The sequence below is a fragment of the Natrix helvetica genome, assembly GCF_964273705.1.
Source record: "Natrix helvetica genome assembly, chromosome: 1".
Taxonomy (NCBI): Eukaryota; Metazoa; Chordata; class Lepidosauria; order Squamata; family Natricidae; genus Natrix; species Natrix helvetica.
Window position 1 is genome coordinate 68770074 of NC_138548.1, and position 18214 is coordinate 68788287.

Consider the following 18214-nt stretch of genomic DNA (forward strand, 5'->3'; position numbering starts at 1 on the left):
AGATTTAGTGGCTTAAATTTACATGTGGACAATTTTTTACAATTCTTTGGCAACCTCTGAACACATTATCTACAAGCTCAATAGGGGCCAAGGTGTTGCGGGAATAGCTTTTTTTAATTTGGAAGAAACCAGAAATCTTTTTTGTTTCTCTTACAAGTTGCCTTGTTTTTGTCCTTTCAGTCCCTATTTCCCGCCACCATCACTTGGCCCTCAAGTGCAAACTATTTGTAAATAGGAAACATGGGTGTCCTAAGGGCCCCTGGAAATCCAAAGCTAATTTTGTAGAGTGCTTCTTATAATTGAAATAATCATATATAATTCATACTAATCAGGGGTGAAATTCAGCAGGTTCTGGAGAACCAGTAGTGGAAATTTTGAGTAGTTCAGAAAACCGGCAAATAACACCTCTAGTTGGCTCCAGAGTGGGGTGGGAATGGAGATTTTGCAATATCCTTCCCCTACCATGCCCACCAAGCCGCACCCACAGAACTGGTACTAAAAAAATTGAATTTCACCACTGATACTAATCATATTGGTTGTAGATGACAGAAATCATAGGTAAATGCTTGTGGAGAATGCTAAATTGGGGAAGGCATGTTTTGTTACCCTGACCTCACTTTTTTTGCATGTAAATTTTCCATCTTTCAAAGAGATGTAAATACAGTTAAGTAATGCCAGAGATTTGGATTGTCTCTTTATTCTTGACCTTCAGAAACAATCAAAAGACAGTACCCTCTGAGCATACCCAACCTCACCAGAGTGGCTTGACTTATCTAACCACAATTAACCTGGGTTGATACTGGTTGCCACCACTGGGCCAAAGAGGCCTTTAGGAGGATTCCATTGCATCTACAGCTGGCTAGTTGGGTTACACTCTAGGTCTTCTACCAGTAGGGCTGCAACCCTAGTCAACCAGGTTAACACTCCTTCTCCACCCAATTCTAGCCCAGAGGATTAAAGAAAGAACTAACTAAGGATGTGTGCTAGCAAGTGTAGAAGACAGACAATGGTAGTAATGATGACAAAGTAAAATAAACGACAGAATTGCAGCAATGATGAGGGGGTATCGAGATGAATAATAAAAAAAAGAATAGCAGTAAGCAGCCTGACCCACAGGAAGAATAGGACTTGTAGGTTTGTTCCAGTGGCAGCTCTACTGGAGTTTGGTTTGGTGTACAGCTTAAAGGATTCAGCCATTATTCTGCTTCATAGCTTGACTGTACTAAATGGCCACTAGAAATAGAGAGAATCTTGGCCCAGAGCAAAGACTGTGCCAAGTCTGGTGAAGGGTTAAGGAAGGGATGCAGGTAACCGATTAAGTCAGCTAAGAGAAGTTGGGAGGCTGAAGTTAATCCTATCCAAACCAAGCTGTATGTATCTCAAGAAAAGGAGAAGAAGGGATCGGAGCCCATACAGGGATGTCAAAAAGATCAAGATGATGGCTTCAATTTTGCATTCAAAGCCTTGCCCTTTTTTCATGTGCTACATGTCTGACCCAGCCTGGACCAGTTTAAAAAGCCTTCTCCTAAGAAAGTTTTGAAAACATTTAACCTATTTGGGTAGATCTCCAGTTTTTCTCCAAACAATTCCACAAGGGACAAGTGTGAACTCAAGCACAGTGATGTATCACCGCCAAGCAAGACAACAGCCAGACACTGCAAGGGATGCTATTTCAGTTGTAGAACTCTTTTATTTCCTGATTTTGTGGCAGTTCAGGAACACTCAGGAAAATAGATTTTTAAAAATAATTTTACTTTGTTCTTATAGCAATAAAAGACAATGTTTTTTGGGATTTTCAAACTACCTGTGAGATTCCCCTTTTAGCAGCAGGTACCTAAATCTAGAGTTGTTTGCTCCTTTTTTAAATTTTTGCTGAGGCTGATAAGATGAGGAAGAAATATGTTAAAATGTCAAATTGCCTTGATTTCAGTAAGCCAGGAATTTCTGCCTCCTGTGCTTTTAACAAATTAGAAGCCATTCTCTAATAAACAGATTGCTCAAACTATGAAACTGCATGAGTAACTAAGACCATACTAACAATGAGCCTTTAATTCACCTTTCCTGACATCAGGTTAGGGTTAGGTGTGAAGCCATGAACAACTCAATGGATCAAAGAGATTAATTTAGATGAGCCAGTTCCACATAAATTAGAATCCTTAAAGGAGATTCTTGGTTGGCCTGGTTACTAATGGTTCTCTGTTGATATTATACTATTGATACACTGTAGGGTATGGTAAAGGTTTCTCTTGTTCAGTTGTGTCTGACTCTAGGGAGAGGTTGTCATATCCATTTCCTAGTCAAGGGAGCCAACATTGTCCGAAGACATTTCCGTGGTCATGTAGCTTGCATGACTATATGCTGAGGAACATAGAACACTTGTACCTTCCCTCCAAAGTGGTACCTATTTATCTACTTGCATTTGCATTCTTTCAAACTGCTAGGTTGGTAGAAGCTGGGGCAAGAACAGTACTTGGGCTCGAATTACCAACCTTACCTACAAAGTCCTCAGATTTACCTCCCTCTTTCTGTCCATGGTGAAGTTCCCGTTAGGTCATTGCTCAGGTAAACGTGTTACATGGGACCATAGGAATGCTTTCTTCTCCCGTAAATTAACAATTACATCCAGTTAATGTACTTGCTTTGTTTATGCATCTTTCCAGCCATGGATCAAGAAAAATAGTTAGAAAACAGGAGCAGAAAATGCTTCCTAATGAAGTACATTGCAGCCCCATTATCCAAAATTTGTATTTGTAGTACTCTGTATAAACACACTGTACACCCAGACAGAGTTTTTAAGGAACATTGGATCATCTTTGATGAAGCTTTATACTATAAATGGCATGAGTGAAACTGTAGAAAAAATGGACTCTTTAAATGGTGTCAAACTGCGTTGGTACATCTTTCTTTTTTGAACTAGGAAGAGATGAATAAAATGCTTACATCCTCTGTCTTGGAATGTATATGATGTTCTATGAATGGGAAAGGTTGCCTGCCTTTTTTCATCACAGCTAATATTTGTATCAATTGTGCATCCCCATTGCTGAGATACATGGATCACCATGTCATTCCAATACAAAATAGACTGTCATTATGCTGAGAAAGATTTACAACCAGATGAATGGCACTTCCATGCCATCTAACTCAGCTAGCAAAGCAAATTGCTAATTTACTCTCAAGGTCACCGAATGGTGCCATCCCCTTTGCCAAATGAGTGTCAGTAATAGAAATTAGACATTCCTTTCATAATGTCTCCTGCAAAGATTGCCTCAGCATCTTTAGAGTGGTAGCTACTTTGTGCCATTCCTTCAAACTGCAACAAAAATAAGATTTGTGTCACTGCTGGTTTCTTAAGTATATACTTGCCTGGAATTCCTGTAAGAGAAGCTGGAGGACAAATTAATTGCTGCAAATACGCAGTTGCAATGACAACTGTTTCACAAATTGCATGGGAAAGTCGGGTTCGTTATAAGAGAATATTAATTTTTTAATAAATTGGCCTCCTAGAAAACAACCGTATGCATTAAGAATACTGCCAAGAAAAGTTAAGGACCGTTGAGTTTTATCATCAAGGCACAAGGAATTCGGAATGTTAGTCTCTCCAATTAAATTTTCTTGTGAAAAGTTTGTTTTCACTGGCTAGATTGAACAGGAACAAATTCACCATTGAGAGAGCTAAAGTTTGAAGGCAGATCATTCTGGAAACAAACATATGGGCTCTTGGAACTGACCCCCGCAGAGTATTCCCAATCCTTTTAAGATGATTATAAATTGTTCTTGGGGAAGGGGGGGAGGAATTCCACTTCCAGTTTTCTTCCTGAACATTTTGACCATTACTTCTACTAATTTGGAGGTTGCTGAGCCAACTGATTCCCAATTTCCCATGGTTAACCATGAGCTCTGCAAAGAAGGGGCAAGAGACACAGTGTAGGCTAAAGCAACCCTGCAGTCCTATATCCTCTTGCTCAGTATTCCCCAAACATTGGGAAACTGAAGTTCTCTTCAATTAAAAGACACAATGTATTCTTATCTCAAAGCACTCTACTTTTACAGTGTGCTGTGAGTCACAATCAGTTCTTAGTGAAGTCCTCCCACACAGTGCATCTTTTGCGTGAGTCACCATGCAGGGCAAGTCTCTCAGTTGGAAATTGGCAAGAACAAAGAGCAATTTATGCTCTGAAATGGGACAGTGCCTCCTCTGGGAATGGATCATTCTGCTACCTCTTTACTTTGGGAACAAGTGAATGTGCCAGTTGTGTAGACACATGGCAGTATTACCCTTGGTGGAGATTAGTTTGAATGAGTCAATTGAGCAGCGCATGCTGCAAGAATCCAATATGCAGTCACCTTCATGTTAGGGACACATAAGCCTTGCATGATTTATTTCTTATGGTTTCCTAGCAGTTCTCTCTGCTAGGAAACCTCTGCTAGGTGGTTATTATGTGGAAAACACTATTTCCAATACTGCCAGTGTTTATTCAGGGCATTGATGGGAGCTTCTAGTATTGAGATGCCTTGGATAACCCCAGAAATGATTTTATGAATCACTTTTTATAACACTGTTTTGCTGAAAGACTAAGGTGCTATCATTATAGCCTAAGCATAGTAAACAAAGGGCTGCTACATTTGAGCTGCCAAAATGGGATAAGCATACATAACAAAAAGCAGCAGACCGGAAAGCTTAAATAATATTCATTAAATTGTAAAAGCATGTGTTTAAAGGTTAAATTGAGATACATTGTATGTATTAACAGCAAGAAAATCTGCAACGTACCTATTGTGATGTGAACAAATATTAATTTCACCAAAAGCAGTGCAAGGTAGTGTTGGTTATTCTTAGCCAACATCTGGCATAATAAAAATTAGCTTTAAAATTATATATGCTTAAGTGAAAATTTTAGGCTGATAATTTATTAAATGTCATAACTAATGAATATTCAACATGTATTTAAAAATATATTAAAATCTACCTATGTTCAAAATCATGGATGATAAATGCCAACATCTGGAGTTTCTTCTTTCGTGGGCATTTTTTAGAAATGTTTTCAAAGCTTTATTGCAAATATGTGAAATTCAGCAGTTTCTGTAATAACTATTTCTACAGGTATCTCTGCTGAGATCACTGAAAGACCTATTAAGATGGCTGCAACAAAACATCAGTCTTATAAATGCTTATAAATTGATACATTTGCTCTCATATCATCTTGTATGGATTGGCATTCATTTCATCAATACTTTTTCTTCACTGGGATCATTTCTACTGAGGGGCAGTTATATCAACCTATCAATAATCAATCACAGATGCAGGAAAACTTTGATCCCCCCCCCCAAACATCCAAATGCTTCACAATTTGTGTCTTTGTTCAACCTCCAACATGCTGCTCGGTAAGCAGAGCGCAGATAAAACTAGGGAGGCAAATGAAGAGTTTCTCTTGAGTTAGTAGTGCTTCTTAGTATATTTTAATATTTGTATTCTGAAAGAAACGACTTAACTTATAATTTAAGAGAGTGGGCCAAATGTCTAGCTTGCTTACTACTGGCATGAGACCCTGTGAGTAACTTGGTTACAGTTGCTATGGAAGAAAGACTCCTAGCTGATCCTTTGAAATGATACAGTTAACAGCTCCGTAGGAATAGGATTAATCAATGGTATGATCAGGATTTTAAAAAGGCAAGTTGAACTGCCAATATAGAAACAATAGTTAAGAAAGGAGTATAGTCAGGTTACTTATGCTTTCTTAACATATAAAATATATTCAAATATCTGACCACTTCTTCCCTATGATCTTTGGGAGACAAAAAAGTAACAGCTTGGGTCTGAGTATAATCATACTGCCTCCAAATGGTTATTATTAATTTTAGTCCTATTTGTCAATGTGCGCTGTAAGCCGTTTGTCTCTTCAGAACTAGAGTGGCATATAAGCTGAATAAAATTGTTATCTGGAATTTTAGGCTTCATCATTTAAAAAAGATGATTATCTGCATTTTAGCATGGCATCCATACCTCCTTTGAAGTTCAGGAAACCATATATTTCTTTTTAACCATTTTTTTACATGCAGAAATTATCCTATTGATAAACTAAGCAGGGCCATATTCTGGAATCCTTAAATGTTGCAAGTGTTAAAGAAGCCCCAATGGGAAAGGAAAAGATGTAACATATTTTAAGAGTGTTTTGTCTTTTCTCATATCAATGTATTTTATTGTTGCTTTCTGATGTTTGCACATATATCAAATAAAGGCAACAAAATTAAATAGAAGATATAAACATGGCATTAAATAATTCATGGGAAAATTAAAATAGAAGAGCAACTGGAGTGAGGAATCAGATTACTAAGAGAACAACTAAAACATCAGACGATTTAGAAAAATAAGCAAGAACACCAGAAAAAGGCTTGAAATCATTTATTTATTACCAGTTAGAAACAGCATGCTTTTTATGCAGGTATGGTTGCACAAGTGAAGTGTCCTGAGATGAGCTTCAAGTGTGTTCCCAGTGACAAGGAAAGCAACCCGTTTTTACATGTGTAATTATTTCTATGAATAAATTGATCTTCTTTATTAGAATACAACTAGGGAGAAGACTTGAATGAAAACCATTTAGAAGGTCTTGATAAAAATTCCATACAGAACAAAGGAGAAAAATGGTCGCTTTAGTTTAAGCATCTTTTTGCTTTGTTTACATACTACAATGATCTATAGTTGCATGTTTGATTTGGGCTTAATGTGTTGTATAAACTGAGTTAATTGAAATTTATTAAATAAGTCATGGTAAAACGATCTGTGGCTTAGTATAATTTCTGACACAGGTCTTTCTCAGTGGTGCACAGGGTCAGATCAACCAATCTAAGTTATGGTTTGTTTTAATTATAATGTGAACAAATGGTATGGTAACCTAGTTCACATTTTATATTACATGGTTTATATATTATAACATATAATTTTCTTTTCCCAGGAAGGGAGATAAAAAAGAAAAGAATTTTTAGGAATATATGCTTCCAATGAAACCCAAAATAGCATCTTCAATTGCTTTAATCGCCTCTTTTGTTTTTGCCCACTCACAACTGTGTGTATAGTACAATCACATCATGTCAACTTTTATGCTAAAAAGCAAGCACTTCTTTGTACAGAATGAACCTACTTTTTATACTCTGTATTTCATGAATTATTTTTTTCAGTTTCTCACCTATAACACCACTTCAGTATCAGGGTGTGAATAAAACAGGAAACACATTTTGGTTTGAACATAGAACCAAGCATTTTGTTTTCAAATTCTACCAGACTGCCTTGGATTTCCTGGAATTCAGCAAAAACCAAACGGTGAGGGATCGTATCATTTTTTAATACGAGTCGGGAAAAATATAGCACCTTCTTTCACCATCCCCCAGAACAGCATGTTATCAGCCCATTGGCCTCGATTTTCATGGACCCTCCCTTTTCTTCCTTCACCACAAAAGCACTGGCCTACTTACCTGTTTCCTATTGCAATGGACTTAGTTGCAAAGAAAAGATTCCCAAAGTGACAAATCCCATCAGTTTGTCTATCTCAGATCTTCCCTCCAATTTTTCCTCTCTTCAGGCCCTTGGCTTTTTAATGCCATTATTTGCCAAATTACTTCTACTCAGAACACCTGTGTGTATAACCTCTCTTTCAGTTTGAGGCTGGATAATCCCAAACCAACTTCTTCATATATGGAATTGTTAGAATACCTACTGTCTCTCTACTTAAACTGAGATAACTGTTTGGCTAACTCATAAATAGTCCCTGAAATGGACAACAGATGCCAAGATGGATAAAGGTGAGACAGAACTGTGGTTTAGTGGATTTATCAAACAACTACACCTAAGATATTGAAAAACGACTGTGCATCATTTGCATGCAAGAAAAAAATTGCATAGGATCTCTCCACAGGGCTTTCAAACTGAAGATGAAAGAAATGGATATCAAATTTGCAGGCAACATCAAATTAGTAGTAAAACTTCAATTATTTTGTTATCATATAATTGTTTGGAAAACTTTTCAGCCCTGAGAGAAGTACAAGTGTTTGATTATGTGAAATCTCAATTTAGCAAACTACAAACTCTGCATGCAAGAGACCAAATTTCCATCTAGTTATTTCCCTGGAAATAATAAACAAGCCTACCATATATAAAACAATTTGTAAGAGGCGGTTATGACCAAAATATGTAAGCTGGCAAGATGTATTTTTGCATTTAACACATTTGGAATATGATTTTATTCCATTTTTTTCTCTAAAATGAGAAAAAAACTAAGCTGGATTCCCATCAACCTTTGTTTCTGCACTGTCCCCTTGACATACATGCAGTAATTGCTATTCTTAGCAAAATAATACCTCCTATGTGTTTTTTTCCTGTGGCTGAAAAACACATATGCTTAGGGATACTAGAATTGAAATGGAGATAAAAGGACAATGACTTTTATTTTGCTGATGTCTACTTACCTTATTTTTGGAGTATAAGACGCACCTTTTTCCCTCAGAAAAGAGGGTGAAAATCTGGGTGCATCTTATACATTGAATACAGCATTTTTGGCCTCACGAAACCCCACCCCTTCACCATAACGGCCGTGCCTAGCCTTTAAGAGGCTATAGAGTGCTCCTGGGGGCTGGGGGTACAAATGAGCGAAAAACTGGCAATTTTTTGCTCATTTTTGCCACCACCACCCCCAGCCTGCAGGAGCACTCTACAAGCCTCCTAAAGGCTAGGCATGTCTTTTTTTTAATGAAAAACGGGCCTGTTTTTGTGAAAAATGGGCCGTTTGTGGTAGGTCTGCAGAGTGTGAAAACTTTTTTTTTTAAATTTGCCTCTTCAAAATCTTGATGCTTCTTATACTCCAGTGCGTCTTGTACTCCAAAATGTACAATAGCTCTATGGGCAAAGGTGTTTCTGTGGCAAACTAATGGCTTTTGGCTTTCAATAAATGTCTAATTATCATGCATTGCACCTACCAATAAAACAAAACAAACCTAGAATAAATGATTTCCTCTTAGATACAAAGTAGGCATCACTGTTTTTCCTGAAACTTTTTCTCACCTTGACTATAAAAATCATACAATATAAGCTTCTAGGTTATTTTATAGAGAGCAGGGAGGGAGTTAAAACCTAATCATTACATAAATCAGCCCTGTATTAATATTGTACTCAAATACATAACTGCTATTCAAGTGTATCTCCATTCTTCAGACGTTAGTAACATGAAAACCAATTCCATTAGCCTTGTATTATACATTTATAGTGAAAAACTGTCAAGTAATTGGCTCTCTTTACTTATACCTGCACAGAACTGTATTATCTTTAACAGTTTACAACACAAGGTACTCATGGAATTCTTTTGAAAAGTAAGATTAATAGAGGAACATGTGTTTTATCACTGGTACTTTTCCAAAATAAGGTTTAAATAATGAGAAATGTCAAAGCATTCCACAGAAAATTTTTTAAGTAAATTTGAGAATGAATCAAATAGAAAGTTAAACTAAGATTCTGGAAGAAAACATCTGCAACTGATGAAAAAAATACTTTTCCAGCTAGCAATTCATTGTGTTGAATATCAAGAAATGCACAATTATACCATTGCCATTATTAAAGAATGTTTTCTATTTCTTAAAATCAAATTATTTACAGTGATGTATTGTTTAAGAGTCATTAATATATTGCACATAATTTAAATTCTTTAATGTCATTTCTACAAAGGAGTTAAATTATCATCAGTACTGACCTTACATATTTTAGACAGAAGTGATGCTCCCGGGTATTTCAAGAACAAGATACTTAAATAGATTAAAAAGCTACAGTTGTATCCTTTCAAAATTCAAACTGAATTAAGGTTACAGTAGTGGCTTTCTGTTCTTTCACAGAACATCCAGATGATAACACATCACAGAGCTGTGCAAATTGTGGTTCCAGGAAAAGAAACAACTACCTTCTTTTTCCTGCACCACTTTTTCCTACTTTACTGCTACTGCCAGTAGACTTGCTGGAAGATTTTGAAGAGAAAAGTCTTGTCATGAACTCTGACACATCAGGCAGCTCATGGTTAGAATTCAACATATTCATGGATTGCTCCATTTCCTAAATACATACAAACAGAGGAAAGTATAAGAGAAAACCATTTCTAAACTATTTATTAAAGAATACACACAGTGAATGTTTACAGTTTGCATTTGCTCTCTACTCCACCCCCCCCACTACAGACTCCTCTATTCAGCCAGTGTGAAGAACTTAAAAGAAAATTATTACATATATAGGAAAGAAACTACTAAAAGCAAAAAAAGCTTAAAACATGTCTAAAGTAGTCTTACAGGACAATATTGATTCTTTCACATTTTGAAAAACTGAAAAATATCAGTTCTAAGTGTTATTTTTTTCTTATAGCTTTTCTTCAAACAAATGAGCAGAGAGATATCATCCAAGCATAATATTTGACTATTAGGACATTTCAGGATCTAGACTAGACTGTAATAGGAATAACTTGAAAATAACTTGATACCTGTAAAGAACTACTGAAGACAGAGATAATTCAGAGGAAATAAAAATTAATACCAACTGAACCCCAGAAGCAGCAGCCAAAGGCACACAGTAAGCACCACTAAATATAGAAGATTTAGTAAACACCTTGAGTCTCCATTTTGTTCTAGCCCTCCGCTATTCAGCATAATGCATGGTGAAAGGACAATGAATTAAAATATTGTAAGAAATATCATACTACAACTTCCTATTACTGTGAATTTATCAAAAGTATGGCAATTCTTGCTGAAATAATAATGACAAAGAGAAGGACAACAACATAAGTTGGCAGAAAGTTTTAGAGAATTATATTAAGCACAGAAATTGAATTCCTTTTAACAAATGTTAGTAAAAATTTTTTTATTAGAAATCTGTACTAAACAATTTGCTACAGTGAATACAAAATTGATCTAATATCAGAGCAGTTCAAGAAATCAAGTCAAAGAGCACATATGCTCAGCTAGCCATAGATTTGTCCAGGACGTTGCTTTAAATAACAATGTTTACTAGAGCTCCCATATAAAAAAAAAATAGTATGCTAATTCCTAATAGGAGCAAAAGAAAGTTTAGGCAGCAAGTGCCTTTGCTGATGACAAAATAGTAAAAGCTAACATCCTCCAAATAAGCTTTGATGAAATATGGGGATAAACCCACATGGAAAATAAACCTGTTTTTTGAAGATTTCCCACTCAATCATGAAATGAGGGGGGATTAATTCTCTCATGGGGATGTTTTCTTGATTTGATTTTAAGATTCAGAGCACCTCACAGTATTTTGTGTAGGTGGGGAACATAAAACTGTTGAAATTAAGATTATCCAGCATATGCATTCTCAAGCACAACAGCTCTATCATATTTGCTTTTCCATGTGGGGGTTTAATTAAGAGACAGGTTAGGCAAGTACCTGGGGGAAGGGTATTTTTGTTTCAGGTAAGCCTCATAGGAGATTGGTGAGCAGTCCACAAATCATTTTGTGAGAAAGGTAGCCATACAGGTCCTATAACTAAAGGTCATTTCATCACATGATCCTGACTCCATTCCCTTTAAGCTCATCCTATGTTTTATAAGCTTTTTGGGGAATGCAAATAAAACATGGAAAAAACTAACCTTCTTTTATGTCTTAAACCCTACTTTCCAGTAATAATTTCCATTTTTTTCGTATTGTTTTTAGCTCAGAACTATATTTCAATTATAACAATAAACCAAAAGCTCACTATTATATCTGACACTTTCCTGATTCTGTATATTATGTATCTATATCTATATCTATACCTATTATATCTTGATTCAATAGTTTCAGTTTTCACTTTTGCAAAGCTTACTCACCCGCCTCATGTCAGGATCACTTGTATTGACAACTTTGGGTAATAATACAAAGATTAGCAATGGAAGGATCATCATCATAACCTTAGAAAAAAAAAATCAAAAGGTCATCAAATTTGTTAATCACTTAACAAATATTTCACTTAACAACAGAAATTTTGGGCTCAATTGTGCTTGTAAGTCAAGGTCTACCTGTTTTGAACCTTTCACAACAAATTATGGTGATCAGAATTATTCAAGATATAGCTTCATACAATTCCTTAAGACTGAAAAAAGGAAACTACCAACCTAAGTTACATTTATCAAATATGTCCTAAGTAACCACTGAGATTATAAATCTTTTAGGATTATAGAGATGCGAGATGAGCTAACACACATTTGTTCTCTACTATATTGGAAGGAAGGGTCAATACCAAACAGCAGATATTATAACAGCAGATTTTTTCTTTAAAAAATTAAAATGATGAATTTGAGTGGTAGCAGCAGTATAAAATATTACAAGCTGTTTGATAGTGAAATTGTATTTTTAAAAACTTTGTGAGCACTCATAGAAGAAATTTAAGAAAAATATGAATGGCCATTATTGAACTTTGCAATGGTGTTCCTGTCTTAGTAATAGCACTGGATTATATAACTTTCAAAATTCTTTCAATTCCAGATTGATTTTATTATGAGCTCATTGCCTGCCGGCATTTCCCCTACAATTTGGTAATCTAATATGTAAAGAACACGTAGAGCCACACTTCCAAAAAGTTATTCAGATGCTATGATTTTATACCTATGAAAATCAGAATAGTGCAAACAATAATATTTCTTGTGATGCTCTATGGGAACAAAACTTGGACTCTGAAGAAGTAGAAATTCCTATTTATATAGTGTCAGCTTCAAACATGCTTATCTGAAATGAATATATCTACTCCATGCATTACCTTACAGAACACTTGAGATTTCTCAGGACAACTTATAACATACTACAATCACCAAATAAAATTCTGAATAATTAAAATATGCAATAATTAAAACACACAATAGAATATAAAAGCTAAAACTTGTTTAATATGTAATGTCTATAAATAGAAGAATAATCTGGTAAACTTGTTGATGTTTACACAATTCCATACATACCATGGGATTCATTAAAAAGTCTGTCCATCCCCAAGACTCTCTCTTTATAAAATATGAAGGAGGCCCAGAAGATTTCATTTGAAGAGGATATGGCAATCGAACAACTTCTGATGTTTTTATATAATTCACGTATCTTGCTCTGAATTAAAAAAATTAAAACCGTGTTCTATAGATTTTTCAATTTTATCAATATCTCTACACAGTGTCTGTGACAATGTAAGCTGCATACCTTAATGCATTTCCACTGAAGAGCCTACAATTAGATTAAATGCAGCTTATTTCCAGGTAAATGTTCTTAGGATAGCAATCTATATTATTTTTATTTCAGTAGGTGTCTGCACCCTATGTACAGTTGCTACCAACTCATCCAGAAATTTACTATATATGTAGACTTTGAACTGGGAGAAATTAATTTACTGCTTACTTTACTAACTGAAACAAGCATATATTACATATTACACGTTCATTAACAAATATTTTATCCCAATAAAAATGAACACAAAATGGCCCATTTGGATTTTTGGCTCACTAGATCTTAATTTTTGGAAAGACTTTCTAAATGTAATATGGTGTATATAGACATTAAAGTTAAGCTTTTAATCTCATACTTTACAAAATATATTGAGGTTGCAATATGAAATTTTAAATAGTTCACCTCATTTTTCCTCTTGAAGTAATATCTACTCGTACTGGTTCGAATTTGTAAGCTGGAGATATAACTTCAACAACATATGATCCAGAAGGAATATCGTGAACCACAAAACTTCCATCTGTCCTGATGAAATAGAAAAGAGCAAAACATATAACTCTATCACAGAATGTTTTCAGAGATAACACAATAATTTTAGATCACATACCACAATATAAGTTTTGCTTAATCAGACAAACTAGCCATAGTTTAGAGCTACATTTCAGAGCATTAGACTCTGCATTAAGAAAATAAGATTATAATACCTGCCAACATATATGTAATACAATGTTGTTCATTACTAACAAGTCACAGTGAACTGGTATAGCAGGGCAGTTATGAATACAAGATAAAACATTCTAGTTTCTATCTCAGCAGAACTACTTGGCCTGAGAAAAACTGTAGAAATCACTAATATTGTACAAGAATACTTATCTTATAGACCTGTTGAATGTACATATAAAAACAAAGGAAGTGTATTATTTCCAATATGTATTTTTTTTCTGCTTAGAAAAAAAAAGGCAAGTAAGGAAAGTTGAGGGAGAACATTTTGGCTTGCCAGCTGAATAAATTGGAGTCATTCAATGAATATGATTGGCAGATTGTACTTAAATATATTTAAGTATATAATTCAGAAAATGTATTTATTCCTTAAATTTCTAAGCTACTCTACATTTTTAATCAAAGTGAACAGACATTTTTTCAAAAAAAGAATAAAAATGTGTGAACAAATTTACAAGTCATAATGGCTATAAAAGAACATAAAAACAACCCCACTGCATCAAGACAAATTTGACATCATACCCACAAAATTAGGCTTAGATTATATGCAGGTCAGAGTTCAAATGTTTAAAGCCTGTGATGGCCTTAAAATCATACAATTGTATGATTTGTAAAATACAATTAATAAAATCATACAAATCTTGCAGATTCCTGCAGTTAAAAATCCAAAAGTTGGTTTATCTGCAGATGATGCATTTTTGATGGTATTTTGGTTGACATTTTGAGGGTTGTGTTATCTGCAATTATATACAGCATTTCTTCCAATTAGCTTGATTGGATGACCCTTGGTCCCACTGTTTTAAGAAGAGAGAAAAATATTAATATTTTATAAACTTAAAAATAAAATTTAATAAAGGTATTTGATTCCCCAAATCATTTTGATTGGCAATTTCTGCATTTTTCCTGCTCTGTTACTTTTCTAATGTGACCAGAGCAGTATATAGTATTGTAGATATAGAAGCATCACAGACTTGTACAAGGACATTGCAATATTGACAGATATTGTATATTTCAGCCAACATCTTCACTGAACTAACCACTAGGATTCTAAACACTTTCCCCTGGATAGATATCAGGCTTTACCAGGGCACATGTGATGTACCGTACATTACTTTACATGTAAAGGTAGACCATAACCTACTATTAGATAAAGTAGAAGAATGTGGGTTAGACAGCATCACCACCAGATGGATTCGTAACTGGCTGACCAACCACACTCAACATGTAGTTCTCAATGGAACTGCATCTACATGGAGGGGAGTATGCAGTGGAGTACCCCAAGGCTCTGTTTTAGGCCCAGTACGCTTTAACATCTTCATCAATGATTTGGATGAGGGAATAAATGGAAACTCATCAAATTTGCAGATGACACCAAGATGGCAGGAATAGCCAATTTAGGCTTAAGGTACAGAAGGATCTTGATAAACTTGAACATTGGGCACTATCTAATAAAATGAAATTCAATGGTGAAAAGAATAAGGTTCTACATTTAGGCAAGAAAAACCAAATGCACAGGTACAGTATAGATGGTACCTTGCTCAACAGTAGTAATTGTGAAAGGGATCTTGGAGTCCTAGTGGACAACCATTTAAATAAGAGCCAGCGGTGTGCAGTAGCTGCCAAAAAAGCCAACACAGTTCTAGGCTACATAAACAGAGGGATAGAATCAAGATCATGTGAAGTGCTAATACCACTTTATAATGCCTTGGTAAGGCCACACTTGGAATACTGCATTCAGTTTTGGTCTCCACGGTGTAGAAAATATGTGGAGATTTTAGAAAGAGTGCAGAGAAGAGCAACAAAGATGATTAGGGGACTGGAGACTAAAACATGAAGAACGGTTGCAGGAACTCGGTATGAAGGACTAGGGGAGACATGATAACAGTGTTCCAATATCTCAGATGTTGCCACAAAGAAGAGGGAGTCAAACTATTCTCCAAGGCACCTGAGGGTAGAACAAGAAGCAATGGGTAATTAAGGAGAGAAGCAACTTAGAACTGAGGAGAAATTTCCTGACAGTCAGAACAATTAATCAGTGGAACAGCTTGCCTCCAGAAGTTGTGAATGCTCTAACACTGGAAGTCTTTAAGATGATGTTGGATAGCCAATTGTCTGAAATGATACAGGGTTTCCTGCCTAGGCAGGGGGTTGGACTAGAAGACCTCCAAGGTCCCTTCCAACTTGTATTGTATTGAAATCTTGGTTAACCATACATTGGAATATATTTATTTCTCAACATCAGAGGCAACTTGATCATGTGTGCATATATTTCTAATCTGCAGGAATTCATTAGTGTAATATGAAAAGTTGTGCTAGAATTTCAACACAGACTATTTCAACACCACGCAACTGCTCTTCTGGGAGGCGCATAGGGAGAAAGCAAGAACAACAACTTCCCCATCAATATAGCATTTAAGGATACCACAATAATGTAACTATTTTTGACACTTATCATTTCTAGTTCTAATTCCGATTTACCATTTAGGAAAAAAAACCTATAACGGTTGGATGCATGAAATTGTATGTTCAAGTTTTAATAAAGATGTACTCTAAAACATGTTGGTAATTCACATTTTCAAACAACTGAGTATGTGTGTGTGGAAACCTATATCTGCAGATCAGAAACACAAGGACATTTATTCTTCCTCAGAGCAGAACACCAACTGTAAGGACTGAGAAGTATTGCTTTGCCAGGACAAATACATTTAGAAAATGCTGCTTGTGATCTTCCCAAGCAACAACCCAATCCCAACACACTGTGACACAATAAATATGCTTTAAAATCTGTCCTGGCCAATCTGCCTTGACCTAATCCAGACCAGCTTTCCCCTCCTCAGATTATTCTCCGGCATCAAGATCTTAAAACAGAATAAAATAGTAATGACGAGGAATCACCTCCTGTTATTTTTGCCTTTGTCTAGTGAGTCAGGAAGCTTTACATTGTGATGTAATTTATATCACACCTTTCCTTTAGAAACTCCTTACTCCAACTTTTGTCCATATCAAATGCTGTCGATTAGGATTGGGTGGGAGGAGTGACAGGGCCAAAGTCGTCCCCTAAACTTCCCAAGGCTAAAGGATCCATTTGAACCCATCTCTCCCCAGGGCCAATTCAGAATCCAAACTGTCATCTACAACCTCTCAGGGCAAAACCTCCCTCGACACAAGGTTGACTCCAGGGACACAACTACATTGTTTACTTGACAGCACCAGGGGAGTATCTCGCTAGCGTCTTCAATTCCTTCAATTAGCATCGTGGGGTTTTCTGGTAGACTTTTCCCTCAGGTATCAAGTGTAAAAACTTGCTAGTGTTTTTCTGTTTTGCTTTTTTTTTGGGGGGGGGGGAGAGGCAAGCCAGCTTAAGGCGACAGATATGTTAACCCTGAGGGAAGAGTGTTGGACTGGTAGGAGAGCCGTCTTCGCCTAGGTCATTCCGTTTCCGAAATTAATAAATATGTTTTTTTTTAAAAAAATTGCCCTTTTCGTAGTTGTTCAATTTAGCCTTGCAAAAGACTTAGTCACGAACCGCGGCCAGCCTCCTGGGGGTTTTCCCGAAGAAATGCGAGGATCCAAAGCGAACTAGAAATCGGTTCTCGACGTAGTCCGGAACGAAGCGGGAGACCCCCCCCCCGAAAAAAGCACCCCCGAGGAGGTCCGCAGACCGGGGCTGGGAGAGTGCCGGCGGTTACCGCCACCGCGGCTGCTACTCACTTGAGGAAGCCGACGTGCACCTCCCCGTCCACCAGCACTCGGGCGCCCGCAATCCAGTCTTGGGGCTTCACTCCCGGCACCACCGCGCGACCTTCGATCTTAAACCGCTCCCCGGCGCCCAGAGTATCCCCGCCACCGCCGCCGGGCGTTTCTGAAGCCCACGAACATGAGGGGAACTGAAACGTCGCCGCCAGCAAGAAGACTGTCCCAAGCAGACCAAAAGGTCCGGCCGCCATGATAGCTCTTGCGCGAGATACCGGGATAACGAACAAGCGGAAGAAAGCTTTTTTTTTTCTTCCTTCCTGCCTTCCCCTTACCGGCGCATGCGCCAAGCGACCGGAATGCACCTTTCGACGGACCGGCGCTGCGCGTGGTCACGTGATAAATAAGGGACGTGCCCCGTTCTAATCCTCAACTCTGAAACTCCAGACTTCCGGTTTCTTCTAGCATTTTTGCCGCCGAGACGGGCGTGGAAATTAGCCTTGGGTTGCTAGTAAATTGTTGCCAGACGAGGATATAATAATACTGTGATTTGACAAAAGTACACCCTATCCTACTCGAAGAATC

At 36.7% G+C, this 18214-nt stretch overlaps 1 protein-coding gene across 1 annotated transcript; it reads right to left on the reverse strand.

The window, feature by feature from the left end:
- Nucleotides 1-9673: 9673 nt before the first annotated feature.
- On the reverse strand, nucleotides 9674-17972 carry EMC7 (ER membrane protein complex subunit 7). Its single transcript, XM_081932261.1, has 5 exons — nucleotides 17648-17972; nucleotides 13622-13741; nucleotides 12967-13105; nucleotides 11845-11925; nucleotides 9674-10084 (listed from the first exon to the last, which is right to left on the reverse strand). Exons 1-5 carry the CDS (start codon nucleotides 17881-17883, stop codon nucleotides 9932-9934), a joined length of 729 nt encoding a protein of 242 aa, XP_081788387.1. The 5' UTR covers nucleotides 17884-17972; the 3' UTR covers nucleotides 9674-9931.
- Between the last annotated feature and the right edge of the window lie 242 nt (nucleotides 17973-18214).

What these genes read in the sequence shown, in the direction of transcription:
- EMC7 (XM_081932261.1), bottom strand. Translation starts at nt 17,883, where the DNA reads ATGGCGGCCGGACCTTTTGGTCTGCTTGGGACAGTCTTCTTGCTGGCG. An exon ending in GTGCACGTCGGCTTCCTCAA is followed by an intron (nt 13,742 to 17,647) that starts GTGAGTAGCAGC and finishes CTATTTCATCAG; the next exon opens with GACAGATGGAAGTTTTGTGG. An exon ending in ACTTCAAGAGGAAAAATGAG is followed by an intron (nt 13,106 to 13,621) that starts GTGAACTATTTA and finishes TTTTTAATTCAG; the next exon opens with AGCAAGATACGTGAATTATA.